General features: G+C 35.9%; 2 protein-coding genes across 2 annotated transcripts; one reads left to right on the forward strand and one right to left on the reverse strand.

Moving 5' to 3' along the window:
* The first annotated feature begins 607 nt into the window (after positions 1-607).
* On the forward strand, positions 608-9,523 carry cnih1 (cornichon family member 1). Its single transcript, XM_084742071.1, has 5 exons — positions 608-781; positions 1,943-2,011; positions 6,841-6,953; positions 7,076-7,219; positions 8,058-9,523. The coding sequence occupies exons 1-5, from the start codon at positions 701-703 to the stop codon at positions 8,083-8,085; spliced, it is 435 nt and encodes a 144-aa protein (XP_084598197.1). The 5' UTR covers positions 608-700; the 3' UTR covers positions 8,086-9,523.
* Positions 9,257-18,293, reverse strand: cdkn3 (cyclin dependent kinase inhibitor 3). The gene is made up of 8 exons (XM_084742070.1): positions 18,235-18,293; positions 16,547-16,635; positions 16,334-16,389; positions 15,985-16,029; positions 14,505-14,727; positions 12,142-12,173; positions 11,817-11,920; positions 9,257-10,047 (listed from the first exon to the last, which is right to left on the reverse strand). The coding sequence occupies exons 2-8, from the start codon at positions 16,624-16,626 to the stop codon at positions 9,958-9,960; spliced, it is 630 nt and encodes a 209-aa protein (XP_084598196.1). The 5' UTR covers positions 16,627-16,635; positions 18,235-18,293; the 3' UTR covers positions 9,257-9,957.
* Between the last annotated feature and the right edge of the window lie 3,876 nt (positions 18,294-22,169).

A 22,169-nucleotide genomic window follows, 5' to 3' on the forward strand; every position in this document is an offset into this window, starting at 1 on the left:
GTGTGTTATCGTTCTTTGTACATTTTTCATTAGTCCCATTCTATATTTTCTATTCTTTATATTTTTATTGCATATTTGGAATAATCAGAATCTGCATTTTATTTTATGTGCACTGATGAAGAGGAAATAAAAACAATGAGTGGCCTGTTAACTCAGCCTAAATTAATGCATTAAGGTTGGATAAATTAAGTATTAATCGATATTAAATTAGTCGCCAACTGTTTTGATAATCTATTAATTTGTTTGAGTCATCTTCTAAGGAAAACGTAAAATGTATTTCTCACCTATAAAGTTTCAACATGTATGTTTTCAACAAAAAAGCATCAAGATAATATTGGTGATGCAAAAATGGCAGTAAAATTAGTGAATGTTAATTTAGGCACAGAATTTATTGATAAGACTTATTGGGTCGCAGTAGTTTGTTCTTTCAAAAATAAACTGGGTGCCAAGGAAAAAAGTTTGGTAAACAGTGACATAAGAAAATAAGAAGAAACTTTGGAGGAGACTGATGGAAAGACTCAAAGAAGCATTGAAGGACATAAATAACTCCAGAAGATGGCAGTAATGCAACAATAAGGATGCCAGTTTGCTAAACACTCACTGAAGAAGAAGACAAGCTGACAAATCTCAAAACGGTTGCGAAGCTGCCTGCATCATCCGCCGACCGAGCCAGGAACCGACCAGCAGAACCGGAGAAAAAATGGCGTTCACATTCGCGGCCTTTTGTTACATGCTGGCTCTGCTGCTCACGGCGGCGCTTATCTTCTTCGCTATCTGGCATGTGAGTACACATTTTGACAGCTTTCGATAAGACTGTTGGCCCGCCGCGCTAACGGCGCTGGTTAAAAAAAAGTAGGTGAAAGAGCGAGGACCGAGGCTGGAAAACACCGGGCTAACGCTAGGCCAGCTTTGTGGCCACACAGCCGGAACGTTTTCTGGTCTTCCACGTCGCTTACCGCGGTTCTTGGCAACGGCTGGACAGAACGTATCCAAACCGCCGCGCGCTCAGTCCTCGCGGAACATTTTCTAGAATGAATGACCCACACCCAGCCGTTGGCTAGCAGCTAAAGTTAGCTAATAGCTAGCATTAAAACACCAAGACAGGCACTATTTTGTATTTGTGTCGTATTATCGTGGTCACTTTTCATTGTTCACCTTTAATTAACCGTACTCTGAGTACAGCTACGCTCTAATTACTTGTCAGGCTTGTCTAATGATTAGTGTTGAGCTAGCCAGCTAGTTAGCAGGCTTAGCTCGGTAACGGTAACTTGCAGTCATGGAGCGACAAACCGCCCTGATGCATATGTCACCTGTTTCTCCAGCTTCCACCGGTATGATCCCGACTTGTCACACTTTTTCGTTTTGTAAAACCGTCACTTTTATTGTCAGAATGTCGAGGTTAGCTATGTAGACTGTAAACTTTTGTGTGACTCAAAAAGTTAAATCGTTAACGTTACCTGTCGTTATCCCATACATAGTTGGCCATTGGGATGATAATAATTGATGATCGATTAATTGATCGTTAAGAATTTCCACGATCACAAGTTTAACTTGATATACTATCAGATAGAGATCTGAAATAAAACAGATCATTTTTACACCAATTGTTAATGTAACCAATGATTGATTAAGGTAAGTTATTATTATTGTTATTCCAATATAGTCAATTATATAAATAAATATAGTCAAATCTGGTTATGATTCTGAAGTGCGATGACATTTAGTGTATGTTACTAAAAAAAATTAAATGAACATTTGAAGAGTCAGAACTATTTTTGTTTTTCTTTTAAGCTGCTGCAACTAACAGTAATTTTCATAATCCATTTAATCTGTCGATTGTTTTCTTGGTTAATCAGTTAATAGTTGTTTTGTCCATAAAATATCAGAAAATGGTGAAAAGTGCACTGTACATTGTCACACTGCTATCATCTTGTTCCCCCAGATAATAGCATTTGATGAGCTGAAGACTGATTACAAGAATCCTATAGATCAGTGTAACACTTTAAATCCGGTAAGTGACACCACAGCTCTTGACGCTCCTTCCTTGCCTCTTTGACTGCATGCAGATATGCTCTCTTGAAAGGTTTTTCATTTCTTTTAGGATAACTTTATCCGCCTATCTGTCTTTTTTCAATCATTTCTCTGCACTGTTTTGCTAAATAACCTGCCTGTTATGAATTCAGTGATCTTGTCAGCTGTCAAACTCTAACGCCTTTTGTTGTTTTGTTTTTTCCTAATCTGCTTTTTGTTTTGTTTTTTATTTTACACTTTAACGGCAAAAAGACAGTTGAAAAGGTCAAAAAGATTAAAAGAGTCAAAATTGCATTAAAGGTTTGTACCAATTTTTAAAATGCCCGCTCAGTTCAACTCAGTCTGCAGTCTTGTCATTTTGCACGGAGAAGTGTTTGCAAACGTCTTTTCAGTTAACTAATCTCAAGAGTTAAGGCCAGAGTGCAGCTCAGGATTAGACAACGTGCCACCTGTGCCTCAGGATTTCTTTTCATGTTGTAGATTATTTTAAAGATTTTTTTTTTTTTAAATTTCATGAGCATTTTTGACTGTTATGGATGTCAAGAATACATATATTTCTTCCTATTTGTTCAAGACCTTTTCAGTCTCAGCTTTAAGGCATTATGAGCATTAACTGAAATAATGGATTGTGTTTTCTGTTGTCCTGTTTATACCTCATCTAACCAATTAAATTGACTTTATTAAGCTGTTTTTTCAGGTTTCAGAGCCATGCTGTGTGGGGTAGTATTGGACAATATTATTGCTAAGTTACTGATTATAGATGAAGTGTAGCTGTTAACTGAAAAGACTTGCAAATGCTCAAAACATGCATGATTTTTATTACAACCTACCCTTTGTTTGCAAATAGTTTTATAGTTATTGGTACAGTAAATTCAGTCAGTCTTTTCTTGAGGTTAAGACAACAGTGACATGACAGTAGGCCAAGGCTTTATATTGTCCTGAAAAAGCTTTTCTATACCAGTATTCTTGTTAATCATGTAAAGTCAGGTGAGGTAATTGGATTCTTCTAAGTTTTTTTTTTAATAGTGGATAGCTGTGGATGATGGTGTGGGCTGATGCTCGATTGTTCTTTAAGGAAATTGATTTAATGTTGCAGCTTTAAAGGAATAGTTTAAATTATTTGAAGTGGGTTTGTAATAGTTACTTATTGATAGTCGGTGTATAACGTACAGTAGATGCCAGTCGTCACACCCTCAGTTAGAAAAAGAAGAAGAGAGGGGCACCAGGCTGGAAGATGAGCAATGTACTGCTGTGGACGGTGTCAGCAACAGAAGATGTTTTGGCCACTTAAAAAAGATACAGCTTAAGTGAAGGTTATATCTAGAATATTTTCACCACTTTACTTTGTTGTCCGACAGCCTTTTCGGACAGGAAACTGCTGTTATATAAACCAAAATTTGCTCTCTCCAAACCACCCCAGCTCCATTGGCGAAATCTGTAATTTTACCTCACAGAACACAGGAGTTGTTGGTCTACCGTGGTCTCCATCGGTTAGTTTGTTTGCATTGCTGTGTGACTTTGATAGGGCTGCAACTAACGGTTATTTCAATCATCGATGAATCTGTCAATTATTTCCTCGATTAATAGTTGTTTGGTCCGTAAATGTCAGAAAAGAGTTTAAAAACTGTCAATCAGTCAAAGGTCACGTCCTCAAATGTCAAATGTTTTTCCACAACCCAAGACTTTGTTTACTGTCACGGAGGACTAAAGGAACCAGCAAAAATTAACATCTAAGAAGCTGAAATCAGAGAATTTGGACATTTTTTTTAATTAAAAAAATGACCCAAATGATTAATGGATTATCAAAATAGTTGTTGATTAATTTAAAAATCAATTGTAGCCTTTGGTGTTCTAAAAGGATACTTTGAATGGACCTAAGTCACACAGTAACACAAAAAACCCTAACCAATCAAGGCAGCAGTGGACATGCAACCCCTGTGTTCTGCAAGGTAAAAGACAATTTTTGTTTTTTTAATGGCTAAAACACCTTCTGTTGTTGACTCTGTCCACAGCAGTGTTTCACTTAGCTTCCATGGTGGAACTCTTGTTTTGCTTCTCCAAACTTTGGGGATGGATTATGAATAAGTACCTCATACAACCCCACTTCAGATAATCCGAACTATCCCTTTAAATTAGACCTGATTAACACATATCACACAATCATTTCACTTTTGTGAGGTGGAGGCAACAGTTTTATTCAGCAATTAGCAGAACTATGAGCTCAGTGTTGGCTCTAACCTTCATCACCTGTGGTTCAGAACAGATGGCTGCAGATTCCCAACACTCTCCAGCTCAGCAATATTTGGGTCCACTGATTGGTTAGTGATTTCAGTCGTAGGAGGAGCTATTTTAGTTAAAAATACAGAGTCCTCTGTCTCTAATCCATGACGCAGTCCACACTACTATTGGTCTTTTTTTTTTTGAGTGTGGACCTCTCAGCTCAGTTGGCACATTTTTTTGTGCCGTAATCAGTTGTTTTGTATTTGGCAGCACAGTGCAGGATTTCAACACATTCTAGCCCCCCGTCCCCCTCTCCTGCACCTTCCTCTTCCTACACGCCCCTCACCTTTGCATCCGTGGGCTGTTGGTTGCACCCACCCTTCCGCCCTCTGCTCTTTTTGAATGCATGGCTTCCATGTGGTGCCTCCATCTGCCCCCCTGAACCCTGCACCAGTTCGAACTGTGTCAACCTGAGGCAGGCTGCTGCATCAACACTGCTAGCGCTCACAGCATGGTCCGTGTGTCGGCCAGTGATCTGTAGTTTTGGCCTCGCTGCAGAAGATGTTGATGTTGAGATGTGCAAATACTCTCCAGAGCAAGTTGTTGATGGGTTTCCCCTTTTTACGTGTGGCCAGGCCTGATAATGCATGACAGAAAACCAGGGTGGGAAATTAACCTTTTCTATCCACTTGCAACAACATTTTGTTGATTTCTGAATTCTGTCAGCAACACACATGATTTACTACAGTAATGGTGGCTAAATGTAATACATGTAATACTGTCTGAACAAAAAATGGGGATGCACGATAAGGATTTATTTATTTTAGCCAATACAGATAGCCACTAATTCCACATTTTTGTTTGTGTAGTTTATGCACACCTGAGGACAAGAAAGGCTAAGATTTAGTGAGCAAAGATGGATGATTCAATATTCCACAGCTCTGACCAAACCAAGTCTGACTGACATCACTCTTACAACAAAACAAACAGTCCTGACCCTTCAAATGTGTATATATTTTGCTGTAAATTACATTTAAAACTTAACATAATATACTTTGATATAATCTGCCAAATAGGATATTATTATAGCTGATATTTATCCCAATGATCCCTCAAATGTGGTTATCAAACAGGATGTTTAACAGTTAAAATCACATCAGGGCACTGAAATAGCAAACCTCACTGGTATTTTTAATAATTTATAAAGAGTGGGCATGTAACGACACCAAAAACTACGATACTACCGAGGTTAAAAGTCCATGATATAATATTTATTGCAATATTATTTTACAAAAAAGAAAAATGCCAACTGGAAAAAAAAGCCTTTTATTGAATAATAAATTGCTGATGCTTGATTTTTTTTTGTTTGTATAAAAATTGATTTTTCCTTGTAACTTAACGTACTTCTGCATTTGCTCTTCAGTAATTTTAAAGTAGCCTACCATGACCTAAGCTTTTGCTAAGATTTGCATGAATTTTCTTTGGGAAAGAATATTTGAATTATGCAAAACAAAACAATGCAGCAGTCAGAGGCAGCGCTTTTAAGAGGAAATAATAAAATTATCATGTAACATGTTAGATCTCATCACAGTCTGGTGTAGACATTTTCTTATTGATATACTCAATATCTTGTTACATCCTTAATAAAATAGCTATAGATTAAAAAAATGCAAATAAAATGATCTATGTTAAACCTGAATGAAGAAAAAGTATCAGATATGAACTGACATGAAATATAGACTATAAAAAATGCATTATGTTCTATATAAAGTCTTAATATCAGCACACATCAGACAAAAAATATAGTCCAATATGATGTAGCTATGTCAGGCCAAAATCAGCTGATAATTTATCTGCCCTGATATTTATCGTGCATCCCTTCCAAAAACGGCATACAGACATTTTGCCTTGCTCTTTGTTTTACCACATCAGACAGAGGACATCTGAGGGTGAAGCTTAAGCCTCACTGTGGGAGTTAAAAATCAAGCTGAGCAAGGTCTTTATTTTCCCCTCAGTTAGATCTAATATTTTAGTACTCAAAATCACACCAATTTGCAGGTGGTGGGTCTTAATTTTTCACCCTGTTTATTGTGTTACACCCTGTGTCAGATCAGTGCATGATGAAGCACTGTTCATGTACTTTACATACAGCACTGTAGCTTACTGTAGCATTTCTCCACATGTAATAATGTGTAGTAATATAACATGAAGCTGGGCCTGATAGTGACACTGCACAATAGAAAACTCATTTTTAAAATAAGCATATCGCTGTAGCTCATTTGTATTTCACTCCTGTCTGTGACTCTCTGTGGAGCTGACTGCAGTTTTTAGATTTCTGGCTCTTTAAATAGCTCAGCTCTCTCTTTTGTTCAAAAAAAAAAAGGCCTCTTTAATTTCATACTGTGTTAACTTCTGATCAGTCCGCTTTAACTTCTCACAAGTCACATTTGCACAGTTGGTCAAGTTACTTTTTGTGTGGACAGTTCAGGAGTTTGTCTATATTTTACTGACAGTAAATCAGAATCTAGGCTCATGAGAAGAAGGGAATTGGTCTGACTGTTTACTGCATGTATGTTTTGCTTTTTCCAGCTGGTGCTCCCAGAGTATCTCATCCACTTCTTCTTCTGTGTGATGTTCTTCTGTGCGGCCGAGTGGCTCACCCTCTGTCTCAACCTGCCGCTGCTGGCTTATCATGTCTGGAGGTGGGTATCTAAACCAATCCATTGTCTCATTACAGTGTGAAGTTCATCGGTACAGTTCAGTATCTTTAGGTCTACATTACCTGACACAACAAACACTCCCTGCTTTGTCTCCTGTGCTGCAGGTATATGAGCAGACCTGTGATGAGCTGTCCGGGACTCTACGACCCGACAACCATCATGAATGCTGACATCCTGGCGTTCTGTCAAAAAGAAGGCTGGTGCAAACTGGCTTTCTACCTCCTGTCATTCTTCTACTATCTCTACGGGTAAGAAATAATTTTTCTCCACTGTTTCTTTGTTGCAAGAGTTCATGTTTTGTTTTCACATTATTTAAAAAAAAAAAAGAAAAGATGAACCTAATTTTGGTTAACTTTTATGTAGTTTAAAACAATTGGAACGACAGTTAAATTCATCCTGAGCAAATCTACCACATTTCTTTTAAGTATTGTAAGTTAAGTATTCTAATCAAAGTGAAGGTGGTAAATCCTCTTATTCATTAACCCTAAGGAAGATAAAATCCACTTACCAGCACATCTTAAGTTTAAGTTTCCTGATTGGGACCTGTAACTTTATGGAATCAAAGCGATTGCATGGCAACTGGTCCCAGCCAAGAAAAAGTCAGACAGCAAATTTTTGTTTTTATACATAATCTTATCAAACGGAATAATAAAACGAGAAGGCTCTCCCTTGAAATGGCACCCAAAATACACATTGGTTATTAATACATTTTTAATTGGTTAAATTCTTAATAGCAATTAATGATTAATCTTTAACATCCGCAGTAGTAACACTGAATTGTTTAGTTTACTAATCGTGCACATCTCTACTAATTTACAAATGCTGGTAGGTGGATTTTGTTACTTTCAGACAGAGCCAGGTTAGCTAACCGTTTCCTCACTGTAACCTTATATTTACCATACAGATATGAGGTGGGTAGCAAACTTCTAACTCTTGACGAGAACGCAAATAAGGGCTTTTCCAAAAATGTTGAAGTATTCCTTTTAAATTTAGCTGTACTTTAGGTCACAGTGATGTTTGATGCATGAAATTACTGTGAAACATTTTCAGTATTTAACTTTTTGTTTGTTTATCTGTTCCTAACAGGATGATTTATGTTCTGGTGAGCTCTTAAACCGGACGATGAAGGAAAAGGACCTGCATGTACAGTCGACGACCAGACACTATGATCTTAGTGCTGGAACACTGGACCTGCTGGAGACCACCGTTCAGCAACACAAGACGCCATTTCAAAGCGGACGAACTCTCGACCCCACACACACAGCGCAGAGTGTCATTTCGGAAACATTTAGCCCGTTTTAAGAGAATATCTCGGTCGCAGCGTTCCTCTCATAAAAGCAGCACTATAGTTTAAATTTTATGGAAAATAAGGACAAAACTGAATGGACAAGTTTTTTTCTTTTTCCTTTTTTTTTTTATTTTTAATGGTGTGGTGACTTTTGATGCTTGGGATTTAAATAAAGTTTTTTTTTCCATCTTGGTTCCCAAAACTTTTGAGTGTTTACAGGTTGGGTAGACATTTTCAGGTGTGCATTATCTGTGAGAATCTGAGCTGTGTGCTGACCTGCATTCGCTTCTTCTGTGAATTAGATTCTGGGCTTTGACGGCTAATTTAAACCTGCCACGTGACTCATTATCATCACTAAAACAAACGACAAAGTGCAAACTACACTTCTGTTCCAGTCCACAGATAACATATGGTCTTCATATGAACATTTTGGGACTTTTGAGGTACAGTTATTGTACAGCGAGGGCTGAAGTGCATGGGTTATTATCACTTAGTGAAACATGTTGCACAGGGACAATCGTCGTCTGGTTGTCACAACATCAGTTTTCAAACTATCGGACGTATTTGTTTCCATACTTCAGACCTATTTATCATCACATTTAACTCATGTAATCCCTGTTGAAATCAATGGCAATATTTTGTTTTCTTGCGTGTGAATCCAGAGTAGACAGCGGTGTGTAATGTGTCCCGTGTTTCTGTAGAATCGCCCATAAAAGGTAGACTCAACAGTACAATGATGTGTTCAGCGTTAGGCAGCGACAATACTTTGTTATTCTGCTTTCTGCGTTCGAGCTTTGGTAGGAAAACTGCTGATGTGCCATACTGTTGAATGTACCTTTTTTGAAAATTCCTCAACTGTTTTTTGTCATCGTGTGTTTTGTTCATTTCAACATCAAATATTCCACAGCGTTAGGAGCTCCAGTGTTTTATTTATTGTGTTTTTAATTTTTACTTTATGTCCTCCAGGATATCAAGCACTCCTCGCAGTGTCGGGTCATTTTATTTTTTTTTCCAGAATCAAATCTGGAGAGATGTTTTTCCTGTTTTGTTTTTTTTCCTTTAGAGTCGAGGCCATTAGACATAATTCGTCAACACTAGAGTATTTATTGCCATTTTCAGATGTGTAAATTTATTATCAGGGAAAGGGATTGATCATTTGTCACAGATCAAATTTAATTTTTTGTATTAGATTCCCATCATGTCACATCTAGAAAATGACAACTTGAGTTTATTTGAATCTAAATAAAAGTATCCCACTCTGTTATTATGGACTGATATGTTTTAACGCGGTACTTTTTAAAGGAAATTAGTACATGAGCAGACAAGTTATTTTTTTCATAAGTCCTGTTAGCGGCATGTCTGTGCAGAGAGTTGAAATCTGAAAAGTTGTCCAGTTTAATTTAACCTTTCATGTATAGTATAAAAATTATAGATAATGTTTATGACAAAAATCTCAATTTCAAATGTGATATAAACAACTTATTTTAAGCTTATTAACAAGAGGAAGCAGGATTTCCTCATCAAGTCTTTAATTTGATCATAACGAGGATGAAAACAGCAATATATTATAGTATTCTGTTAAAGTGCAATCATCAGAGAATACAATTACAGCACGCACAATCAGGAGAGAACTGCTGACAGATGAGTTTGAAGAGATGAATTTTCTCACAGCTCATGATTTGAAGAGAAGAGCAGCGATCACCGAGACACCGAGCGCTCTGTAGACACCTCTCTGCTCTCCTGGTAGGCCGCGTACCGCTCCCGAAAGTCGTGGAGGAAGTTATATTGCTACGGAAAAGTAAAATTAAGCTGTTAGTTAACACATTTGTTGCAGGAATAGTTCACCCCCCCCAAAAAAACACATTTTTTCCTCTTACCCGCAGTTCTGTTTATCAAAACTGTCTAGATGGATAAATAAACACTACAGGAGGAAAAATGTTTTTTCTGATTTTTAGGGGTGAACTTCCCTTTAATCAAATAGTACAGCAAAGAGAATGAGCAGCTAACACTTTTAAAAAAGATTACAAAAACATTCAAAGGGACCATAGTTGTGATTTTGCATGTTTGCAGCCAAATAAATACAAATAAATGTCACATTAATGCTGACCATTTTCTAAACATAGTCAGTTTTACTTTAGATTCCCACTGTACAGCCAGCCTCCTCAGTATGGAATAATAACCAAATTACAGCTAAAACTTGTTTATCATACTGGGTGTATTAGTGTCAGAGTAAATTTCTAAGTTTGTTCTCTTTGGCTGTGCTGCCTCTGAAGAGAAGACGTTTTATTTTTCTCTGTTGTGGCTACAAAAATACAAACAGCCACCAACTGCTAAAGTTAGACCAAATTAAATCACCGTATCATCCAAACTTTGTTAGACATGCCTCTGTGAAACACAAGAGATGCTCTAAAAGCAAAACCCATGACAACGCGATGCCCTGTGCCCCTGGTCATGTGACACTGCAGCATCCAAACTTTGTATTGTTGCTGTAATATGAGTCTTTTGAAGATGTAGAGATGATAAACGACAAATGGTTTAACCGATGGGATGCCCTGCGAGTAAAAATCCCCATCTGTGCTTCTGAACAATGCACATATTGCTTAATATTATACTGTCACATAAGATCAGATAAACCTTTAATGATCCCGCCAACGGGGTTAGCAGCAAAGAAGATATAAAAGCAGAAGCAACAATAAGAAAATCAAGGTATTAAAGCAACTACAAAGAGTTTTTAAGTAATTATGAAACAGTCTCAACTTAATACTGATGCCACTACATAACGTTCATAATAAAAAAAAAAAAGTCCATCCTCCTGAAATCAGATGAAATGAGCCTGTGTTTACATTTTCACAGACAAAGTTAAAGTGAGTCGTAAGTTAGACAGTTAAGAAGAAGCATGAGGAGATTTTTATTTAGATAATCTTATTTTTGACGTTATGTTTTGTGGTCATTACGATGGAAACACTACGGTTTTTGTCCACAGGAGCCTCGAAAATCAACTAAATATGAAAGTTCCTTGTAGTAGCTTGATGTAAACAGTAAAATTTACACTTTTAGTAGATGTGAAAATATCGGGAGAGGAGCAAGAGTGAGGTCAGAGACACAGCAGGGAGAAACAGCACTTAGAATATTTTCACATCTAATGCAACGAATTAAGGATTTATTTCAACCAATCCAGAGCTGGTGGCTTTAATGGATAAATCAGCTGTTTCTGGCTAAACAAAAAGGATTTTAACCTTTAACAATCTGAGACTTGTCAGTGGCAAAACACGACTTTTGACTGTGTACACTTGCCTGGAGGGATTAAATTGCAGCTCATTTTGCAGCTGATGGCTGCAGGAATTTTGCTCAAAACCAAAAAATGTTTCTGCCACAGATACAAAAACATGGGAAAATAGGGCCCGGAATAAAAAATATCCAAGTTAGCCTTTAACACTAATGATATGCAACAGAAAAAGGTCAGCATTAATGCTAAATGTGTGTTTGTTTAATGAGCAAAACATGCAAAAGCTGTAGGCTGCAGTTCTTAAAATACACGAGGAAAATTAACCTCTCACCTTCACTGTTTGTATCGCTCCTCCTCCTCGGTGCTCCCTGAGGATTTCGATTGCTTTGTTTGGCGTTAATGTTACAGAGAGCTGAAGCAGCAGACAGGCAGCGACTGGAAACATGAGACAGACGTGTGATCAGAGCAGAGACATAAACCGATCAGAGAGGATTTAATTTAGTTAAAAAAAAAAAAAAGGTCAAACTTTACAATAAACTGACATTTAGAAAATCAAATAAGAAAAAATACATTGATCTTAGTTAGCTTTCTAAACGACATGACACAGAGAACAAAGGGTGACTTTCAAAGTAAAAGAAGAAATAAAATATTCTTACTTAATCCAGAGCGTCCCAGGCCTCCGTAGCAGCTGAAAGGGGGAGGAGAAAAAGCACAAAATCCCATCAAACACTAAAAGCTGAAAGCAAATTGTTCAGTTGTGTAATAAAAGGTGACCTGAGGCCAACTTTGTCAGAGAAAATAGAAGCTTTTTGTGGCGAGATGTACTCGGGTTCTCTGAGGGCGATCTGCCACTTCAACGGTTTAAAAATACTTCAGATATTAGAAAACACAAAGGAAGTGTCTGACACAGAGAGCTATTTATAACCCGAACCAGGGGAGGAATTTAAAGTTTGCATGCTTGGATAGAAAAACTCACAAAGCTTCACATTTACATTTAACTCACTCGTACATGAAGCGAGTCTGACCAGTTTCTTCCTGAGAAGCTTCGACAGCTTTATCAGCTCACTTAGAGCCTCTCAGGGGCCTTTCAGCTGATTTTACAGAGTGACACACGAACCAGGAACCTTCCTTTTACCGCTCTGCTCTGCTGACATGGAGCCTTTTACTCCCATGTTCATCAGAATAAAACAAAACGATTCAATTAAACGCTTTGATCAGACTACATTGCAGAATTTCCTTTCCTTTCAAAGTCTTATGATAGAGTGCTGCTACCATGATCAAAAAACATTTGCTCGGTTTCTCGTTAAACCGAAGAAATTAAAACTTTTCAATTTTAATGAGGGCCTGAGCAGATATTTTTCACGCCACTATCGGCCTGTGCAATTAAACAACAGTGGTATCAGCAACAGATTTGTCATAAATAGCTGAAAGAAAATTGTCCAATAAAATGTTCAGTAGTTTCACTTAAATTCGTTAAATGCAAACAGCCATGATCACTCATAATAAATACAGCGTGCTGCAAGTGACACACAAACAGCCAATCATTTAACAGGTGTGTTGTTCAGTTGCACCACTGACATCTATTTTTAACCTCACACAACAGAAACAATGCAGACGGTTTTTAAAGTCCAAATCTTTCCTCAGTAAGTTTCAGTACTTTGACTTAATGTGTCAAAACTGTACATTTTTTTGTAATAAAATGTAGCATCCAATTGACTCATTATCTTGTTATTTTATTAGTAGCTGAACTCAGTTTTGACTTAATAGGTCACGATTTTGAACTATGATTTTTAATATTTAGTAAATTTTCAAGCAAAACTTAGAAACAATCTCTGGTTTCTTAAATAAGAGGGTTTGCTGACTGTCTTTGTCCTCTGAGACAGAAAACTGAATATTGTCAGTGTTTTTCAGACAAAATGGTGTATAGATGTTAGACTGGCTATTAGAAAATGACGAGGTGAATGATTGTTTACAGTCCAAATGATTCAACTGAGAAAATAATCATCAAATTAACTGATAATGAAAATAACTGAGGAGTTTATTTGCAAGAACAAATGAAAACCACTGTTAGAGTTAATAAACCGACACTAGTTTGATAACAGAACACGCAGCAAGTGACACACCAGCAGCCAGTCAGGTAACAAGTGTGTTGTTCAGCTGCACCACCAACATGTGACGCAACAGAAACAGTCGAGACAGTGAGGGAACTGAACAAAAAAAAAAAAAAAAGCCTATTTAGTCTACTACCTGTGTGTTCTGATAAATAAAATGGCTAAATTCATAGTAAGGCAATTAAATTCAACATTTCTTCCAGGTCTTTATTAAAAATAGGAAAGGTTTTTCCATCTATATCACTCAGCCCTGTTACTATGACAGATTTCCTCATTACTAGATACCAAATTTCCAAGAAACTTTTCTCATATTTTATGCCGTTATCTCTTGACTACAGAAAACCCCCTTTTTTATCCTTTAAGTAATCCTCATTAAAACAAGAAACTTGAAGACTTATAGAAAAATATTACACTGCCATATAACCTGATCAAAGGATGATAATTTGTCACCTAAACAAACTAATTACTTTGATGAATGTGATGAATTTCATGAAATTCCTCTTTCTGTTTATGTTGACACAGAGTTAAACACCCAGTGAGTAAAATTAACTGGGATATACTGGCAGTAATATTCATAAGTATGTTTTCATTGGTGTATAATAACTTGAAAATAAGAATCGTTGTTTTTCCTAACGTGTGGAGATCATTATGTATCAGCAGTGTCTTTTACTGCTTTACTTGCCTGAACATGACGCCTCGTACGTCCTCTTTTGACTGTCATGTGCAATAAATCAAACTCGCTCTGGCTGCTTCAGTGTTGGAAGCCATTTTCTGTTCCATTTTTCTCCAGAATAAGGAGGAAGATAAACCAGGAAATGTAAAAATACTCCACGTTCTCTTCGTGCGCGTTTTGCTTTGCACTGCACCTTTAGCTCTGCTCACTCAGCATGAATCACCGGTTCACTCACTGGATCACGGTCCTCCTGTTGTTCTCGAGGCTGACCTGCAGCTCCTCGAGGATCTGGCAGCACTGCTCCAGCTCGGGAGCGTCTCCGTCCGGGAAGGGCATGTGGTGAACTGTGAAGCCTCGCTGCTGGTAGACGTCCAGCAGGGACGGGACTCTGTACTTGTTCAGCTCTCCTCTGGTGCAGAAAACAAACACCTCCTGCACCCCCTGATTCTGCAGCTCCTCTGTTAACCACAGAGAAAAACAACAAAACTTAGTTTCTGCTCTTAAAGTTCATTTCTTTAAAGTTAGACCCTTTTTTTCTCTAATTGGACAAAACATTTTAGGAGTATAGAGTCTACCATTTATGCATTTTCACAAACAGCCATTGCCCGTTGAACTGAAACATTTTAATTAATTTCTGTTTCATTAATTTTTGCAGTGATTTCGATGTCTGGAACAAAACTGTCATGAGACCCACTTAAAAGCCCCATTTACTCCAAGAGCTGAAAGAAATGGTCAATTAATCAATTAATTGATCAACAGAATCGGCAACGATTTAGTCACTTTTCAATTAAAAATGGTAAACAACCTCTGGTTTTAGCGTCTTAAACGTGAGGGTTTGCTGACTGTCTTTGTCTCACATTAAATATTTATAGCATTCTGACAAAACAAGTAATTTATAGATGTTCCAACTGGTAAATTGTCATTTTAAATAATTATTTTATGACATTTTATGACCAAATTATTAAATTAAGAGAAATGAATCATCAAATTAACTGATAATAAAAATAACTCACATGTTCATGTGCAAAAACAGATAAACAACATTCTTAAAATGAATAAACCAACACCAGTTTCATTGATATTCTCCTGAATACACAATTTAAAAAAACTATTTAAAACTATTTATGATTTTTTTTTTAAATTGAACCCTTATCAAAACATACTACATATCATTTCATATTCTTTGGGATGCAACCAAAAATAGAATTTCAGAGGGAAAATTTATAATTTTTTAAAAATTTCATTGCTGACTGTTGATGAATCGATCAGCTGTTTGTCTATAAAATGTCAGAAAATGGTGAAAAATGTCGATCAGTGTCTTGAAAGCCCAAGATGACGTCCGCAAATGTTTTGTGTGCAAACCAGAGATATTCAGTTTGTTCTCATGAAGGGATAAAGAAACCAGAAAATATTAACATTTAAGAAGCTGGAAACAGAGAATTTGGACTTTGTTCCTTTAAAAAATGATCAAACCAATTAATCTATGATCAAAACAGTTGGCAATTAATCCATTAATTGATTCATAATCAATTAATCATTGCGGTAAAACATTTCACACGATGACAATTTAGATTATGTTGCAATCACAGAAAAGTGTGCTGAATTAATTTACAATATGAAACAAAACAGGTCAAATTAGATCTACTTGTGAATGTTAATAATGTTTGTTCCAGACTATTTTATTCGAGCACCAGAGGAGATCAAAGTCATCTTACCAACATTTCTTTCCAGACTCCTGCGGATATCTTTGTATCTGCAACCTGAGGTCAGATGAAGGGAAAAAAAAAGTCACTTGCATTTTGCATTTGCACTTTCTATAAGTTTTCCACACAAAGTTAAAACAAATAACATTACAGCTATAATGTTGTGTGAGCAGAGTCACACACTGTTTGCTTTATCTAATGAGCTACACCTGTGATTATTGGCATGAACTTTAATCTCCTGTGACGGGCTGCGCCCTGCACTAATACACCCCCCTAGTGCTCGGAGGAATATCACATTTAAACAGAAATCAAACATGGGACACCTACAGATCATGAATAAAATGATAAACTCAGACTTTACCTGGTAGAGCACATATCCCAAGAAACTGAGAGCACTCCACGATGGACAGAGGTAACCTGAGAGCCCAACAAAATATAACATACATGAACACAGTGATGCTTGTTTTACATTTCACAGTTTATTTCAGCATTAACAAACATTTATTTCATCAGCCTGACAGACACTGCACACTTTCTGGTAGCGTAAGACAAAAATAAAAGTCCTGAAACTTACCAGGAGATGTGGAAGGGAGTCAGCTGCTCCTCTCCAACCTCCTCCTCCTCAGATGAGGAGTCAAACTCACTCGTCCGCATGGCTTCACACTGTAGGGAGGACTTTAAAATCAGTACTGAGAATCATAGTTCATACCAATTTTGCACATTCTTAAGTCTCTTATTTTATTATATTAAAGGACAACAGAAGCACTTTAAGTAAAATGGAAACATTTTATACAAACTAAAAAAACGGCTACACATCAGATTTATAATTTAATAAAGGACATTTTTTTCAAGTTGTCACTTTTCTGAATTTGAATATAGCAATAAATACTGTATGGTAAACTGTTTATTGTGGTATTATAGTACCTTTAGTTTTTGGCTACATTCCTAGTGACAGTGTTTAAAACTATGTCATGAATTTTTAGAGTTTTTAGTACACCAGACTTGCAGTACTGGATTGTTTTCAATCAAGTTGATTTTTAACTACTAATAGAAACCTACCAAAAACGCATTCAATTCCTTCAACACTATGGTACACATACATACATACATACATACAAATTATGGGCAGTGATGTAAAGTTGTAATACAAAACTTGTGCATAATATTACAACACAGAGCACAAGTATTCTGATTCTTTACTTCAGTAAAAGTACTAATACCACTCTGTGAAAATACTACAATACAAGTAAGAGTCCTGCATTCAAAACTTTACTACTTAAGTAAAAGTATGGAAGTATTATTAGCAAAATTGACTTGTGAAAGTACTCATTGTGCCGCAAAATGGTTCCTGTCAGTGTTACAATATTATGTTTTCAGATTAATATTACTGCTACACTAATGTTTATGTTACATTTTACTTCTGTTGGTGTTTCAGGAGTTTATTTTAACTACTTTAAAATGTTGGATAGTTTAATCTACAGCAATCCATATTCTATATCATTTATAAGATATGTTTGCATGCTGCTGTCCTGTAAAAAGAATTTAGTTTAAAAAGTAGAAGAATTTTCTTAACCCATAAAGGTTAAGAAAGGTAAACATTAATCCTTCAATTTATGAGAAGAATTCTGATTCAAAATCACCTGCTTTGGAGATAAATGGCTTTCACTGAACATGAAGTTTATGAAAAAAAAAATGTAATATGATGTAACATAGTATGAGTAACTTAAGTAAAGTAATTGAGTAACGTTGAATGTATTTCATTACATTCTACCTCCTCTCTAAGATAAAGACAAAAGGTGGTATTCAATCCATGACTTTCGTTGTTGACTGAATGATAAAGTGTATGATGTTGTTACACGTAGGCTAAAACATGTCGTGTAATGGTCCTTTAAATAAGCTAACGCGTCAGCTAGTAGCTAGGCTACACACTGTAAACTATGAATTAAACATGCTATAGTCTGGTTAATAGCTAGCTTTTGCTCCATTATCTAAAAGGATATTAATACTCTGATAAAGACTACATAGTATTTGACAATATATCAACATTAATGTCAGCATTGACGACACTGAGCAGCGTGATTTGTATGAATGCTGCTCGGAGAGAAATGTGTTGCTGATTGTACCAAACGTTAGCTGTGTAGCTCATCTCTTATCACCGGAAATCGATAATATTCAAGTTAAACCTTTTTCTAACGTTTATCAGAAAAGAATAAAGAAGCTGTGCAGTAATAAAAAGATATAAATATGAGGCACAGCTCTCACCTGTCCTCTGCCCTCCTCCTGTCGACTGTTTTGACAGCTCCGTCAGCTGCTGCTTCGATTTGAAAACTACTTGAGCTCAGCAGCCAATCAGATTCAAGCACTGTCCATAAACCACGCCCATACTCAAAACAACGCAGGCATGTGTGCGCTCGATTTAAATCCCGGACTGAGCCACACGGGCGGAGTAAAACGTGTCGACCCCAAAATCCTTAAAATGCGAAATCTGCCTTTTATAACTTGGTGAAATAATCCGTTTATTTAATGATTTCCAACGTATTTGAACGAGTTGAATCGATTATTTTTTTATCTATAACATTAGGTCTGCTACAGTAAAATTTTAATAAAAATATTTTAAAACACAGTGTTATTTATGTGAAATCATGTTTGTGTGGCCTACATTGCATATACTGCACATACATGTACTATAACTTATATTTAAATATATATGTATGTATATTTTTATGTTATATTATATGTATAATTCACACCTATATTCACAGCATATTAACATAACATAGAGGTGCATTACTAGATTTCTCACTATCATTTGCAGAATTAATTTAGAAAGTCTGAGACATTGTAATGTATTTAATTTAATCTCTCTAATGTTTTCCAATGATAACAGCTCTTCTGTTTTCTACAGAAGATGAAAATGGCAGTACTTACAAATGGTTAATTATTTTGTTATTTTGAGACAACAAACCTTGTTTTCTTGTAATAGTGGATTAATTATTTCATCATCTCAGGTATCAAAGCACATTTTCCCATGATAAATGGTTAATTAATGGTTTAGGGTTTTTTTCCTCAATGGCAAACTTAACAATTTTGTTACAACAAAGCTTGTTCTTCTCCTAAAAACAGGTTAATTATTTCATTATCTTGAGATAATATTACATCTTGAGATAATATTCACAAGTATGGCCATCCTCAGCTTCTATGGTTTTCCGACTTTGTGTGCAATATTTAAGTGCACTGTCAGCAAAAAAAAAAAAAAAAAATCAACAACCTGAACACCTGTTGGTTAAAATAACAGAATAAAATATGCTGTATTTACACAGATGCACAACAATAATACAGTTATAATAAATAACTGTATTATAAATAAATTCCTCATTTAGAGCGTTTCCATGTGTGACAGTGAGTCTGACTTCCTCAGTAAACACTGAGCTGCTCACTGAGCGTCATGCAGGACATCTGCTGTCCACACAGAGCAGCGCAGAGTGCAGCACCAACACACACTGCCGCCTTCACACACACCGGCTTCAAATGACTCAAAACAAGTTGACACACAACAGAGGAAACACTGGAGATATTATGTGCTTTTCTTTGGATTCGCTGCATCTTTTCAGATGTCTGGAGAAATTAAACTGAAGAGCTTTAACTGAGGTGAGTTTCTTTTTTTATCTATTGACCCAGCAGTCTCTCTTTCTCTGAATGCTTTTTGTGGATTCTTGGATATTTGGACTCCAGTGACACAATAATTATGTTTGAAATTATCACAAGATGCTTTCAACAAGATAGCATGGATGTCATAGTCTTGCAACCTATAATAAAATGTGATTTCTGTACATTTTAATTTCAACAAAAGCTATGTAAAGGTGGTCTGTTATTTTTCTGTTTAAACATGATTTTTATCTGGTATATTTAGAACATAAAACAAGAGGCTATTGCATCTTCCATTTTTCATTTTTTTGCTGATCCCTGCCTGTCCTTCTGTCAGCAGCAGACTTATAAGGAGGGATTTTGGCTCCTGCAGCCATTTCCCCTGCAGGGCTGAGCTCTTTGGCTGGCTCGCCACTTCCTTAGCAGAGGGGCTGCTGGCAGGGCAACATCAAGTAGGTACCTCAAACAAACAAGAATATATAGACACCGAAGTCATCAAATCAAATTAAGAATGTTATTCTAACACTTCTAACACATTTATAGGCTTTAGTATGTAGGAAGAAAGAATAAATAATGACAGATATCACATTTTTGTGCTTGAAACCATAACAACATATTCAGTTTTTGTCTGTTTCTTACACTTTTTGTGTGCATTTAGTTTCAAAGAGGTTAAATATTCACTTTGCAGAGAGAAAAGACAGGTGACTTCCCTGCTTTGTACCTATTGTGTGAATGAAACACAATCTGATCCACATTCAGAGGACAGAGTGAATCACACAGCAGAACATACTGTACTACTGTCTGTGCACTTAGCAAACTCAACTCTGGTTTTATCTTTAAAGCTCAAACTATCAGTCAGTTATTTCTGTACTGTACAGTTTGTGAACATTAATAGCTGAGTGTTTGCAAACTGCCTTGTTTGTGTCTCTCTATGCACAGGTCATGAAGCCCCAGGAGGCAGAGCTTGTCACTGAAATCTCAAAGGTATCATTCTCTTCCATTTTTCCTCCCTCATTATCCAGCCTGGCTTTGTTAAAGAGACAGTTCACTTTAAATCCAAAGCTCTTATTATTTGAAAAAACAGCTGCAGATGGTGAATAAACTGGCTCTGATGTCAAAGAGTGCAATTCAGGACCAAACTGTTCACACAAATCTTCAAGACTGTCAAAATGACATGAAAATCTTGATGTTCACTTGACACAAACACTTTTGTGTCAAGTGAACAGTTTTGATTTTTTTTTTTAGTTAATTTTACTCAAATCTATTGAGCTGATATAGTTAACAACACATACATTGCGCAATTAGCATATATTTTGATAGTAATCTGAACTAAAAATGGTTGTAAAAATATGTACTTAATGTTTTTTTGTTAATATGACATTTGAGTAAATTCATTGTTTAATAAAATGAATAATTTGTGTTCTCTTAACATTAAAAAAACACATTATTGCAACAGGAGTTGCAAAGTTATGCTGAGCACAAAAATGTTTTGTAATCCAAACATAAAACTGAAGCAATTTGTTGTGTTTTTACAAACTTATTTTCTTACACACACAGTTTAATAAAAATGAGTCAAAGCAGCATTTATTTTTACATAGCAGGTGCAGCATGTTAGCAGACTTCCCAGCATGCATTGTGTGAGCATTATCATGCTCTAAAACATATTTGTGTTTATAGTTACAACAAAACATAAATGATTGAAACTGCTGTGTCTCAAAAATATAAGTTAACAAAAATATGCAAGTTTAATTAGTTTATCAAGTTTATTTATTCAGTTAATTAAATTTAAAAATTCTAGTATTTATTTTTCAGAACTTATAAACATGAGTTCCTCTAACCTGAAGTTTTTTGTGGAGGCATGTTTGTGCACAGCATGTAATCCAAGACAAAGTTCACTATGGGGACAATAAAATATATTGTATTGTATCAACTTGAAATGATGAGTTGATCAGAGTTCAATAAACTCATTAAATTAAGCAATAGCAGACTTCCCAGCATGCATTGCTTGAATGTTAAAACTCTCCAGAGTTCTTCTTCTTCTTTTTTATAGTTTGAAGAAAACACAAATGATGAAAACTTGAGTGCTTAATTGTTTTTACAAATATGAAGTAGAATTGAAATAATGTCAAGTTTACTCAACTTGCTGGTTTTTTTTTCACAATAATGAAAACAGTTTGAACCATGATGAAGGTTAGTATTGAATTTAGTATCTACAATCTTGCGCTTAAAATGTAAGTTAATGAACTCACTTTTGTTCTTTATGTGAAATGAAGATCTGACTCTTTTAACTGAGGAAATGTAAAAGGAAATGAAATTTATTTGTAATGTTTGTCAGTGTGACTGAAGAGTTGTTGGTTCAACTTAAAATCTTAAGCTCACTGAACGTGTTTTCTTGAGTTCTGTTAACTATAACTTCAATCTATCTTCAGTTAACCTACATTTTTAAGTTGAATCAGCTCAAAAATATCTACAGCACACATTAGAATTTTTTTTTTTTTTTTTTTTTTTTTTTTTTGCAGCGCTTAACATTAAACTTTTAAGCTGAGTGAGCA

Source organism: Lutjanus erythropterus, chromosome 18 (genome assembly GCF_056507025.1).
Source record: "Lutjanus erythropterus isolate fLutEry1 chromosome 18, fLutEry1.hap2, whole genome shotgun sequence".
NCBI classification, from domain to species: Eukaryota; Metazoa; Chordata; class Actinopteri; order Lutjaniformes; family Lutjanidae; genus Lutjanus; species Lutjanus erythropterus.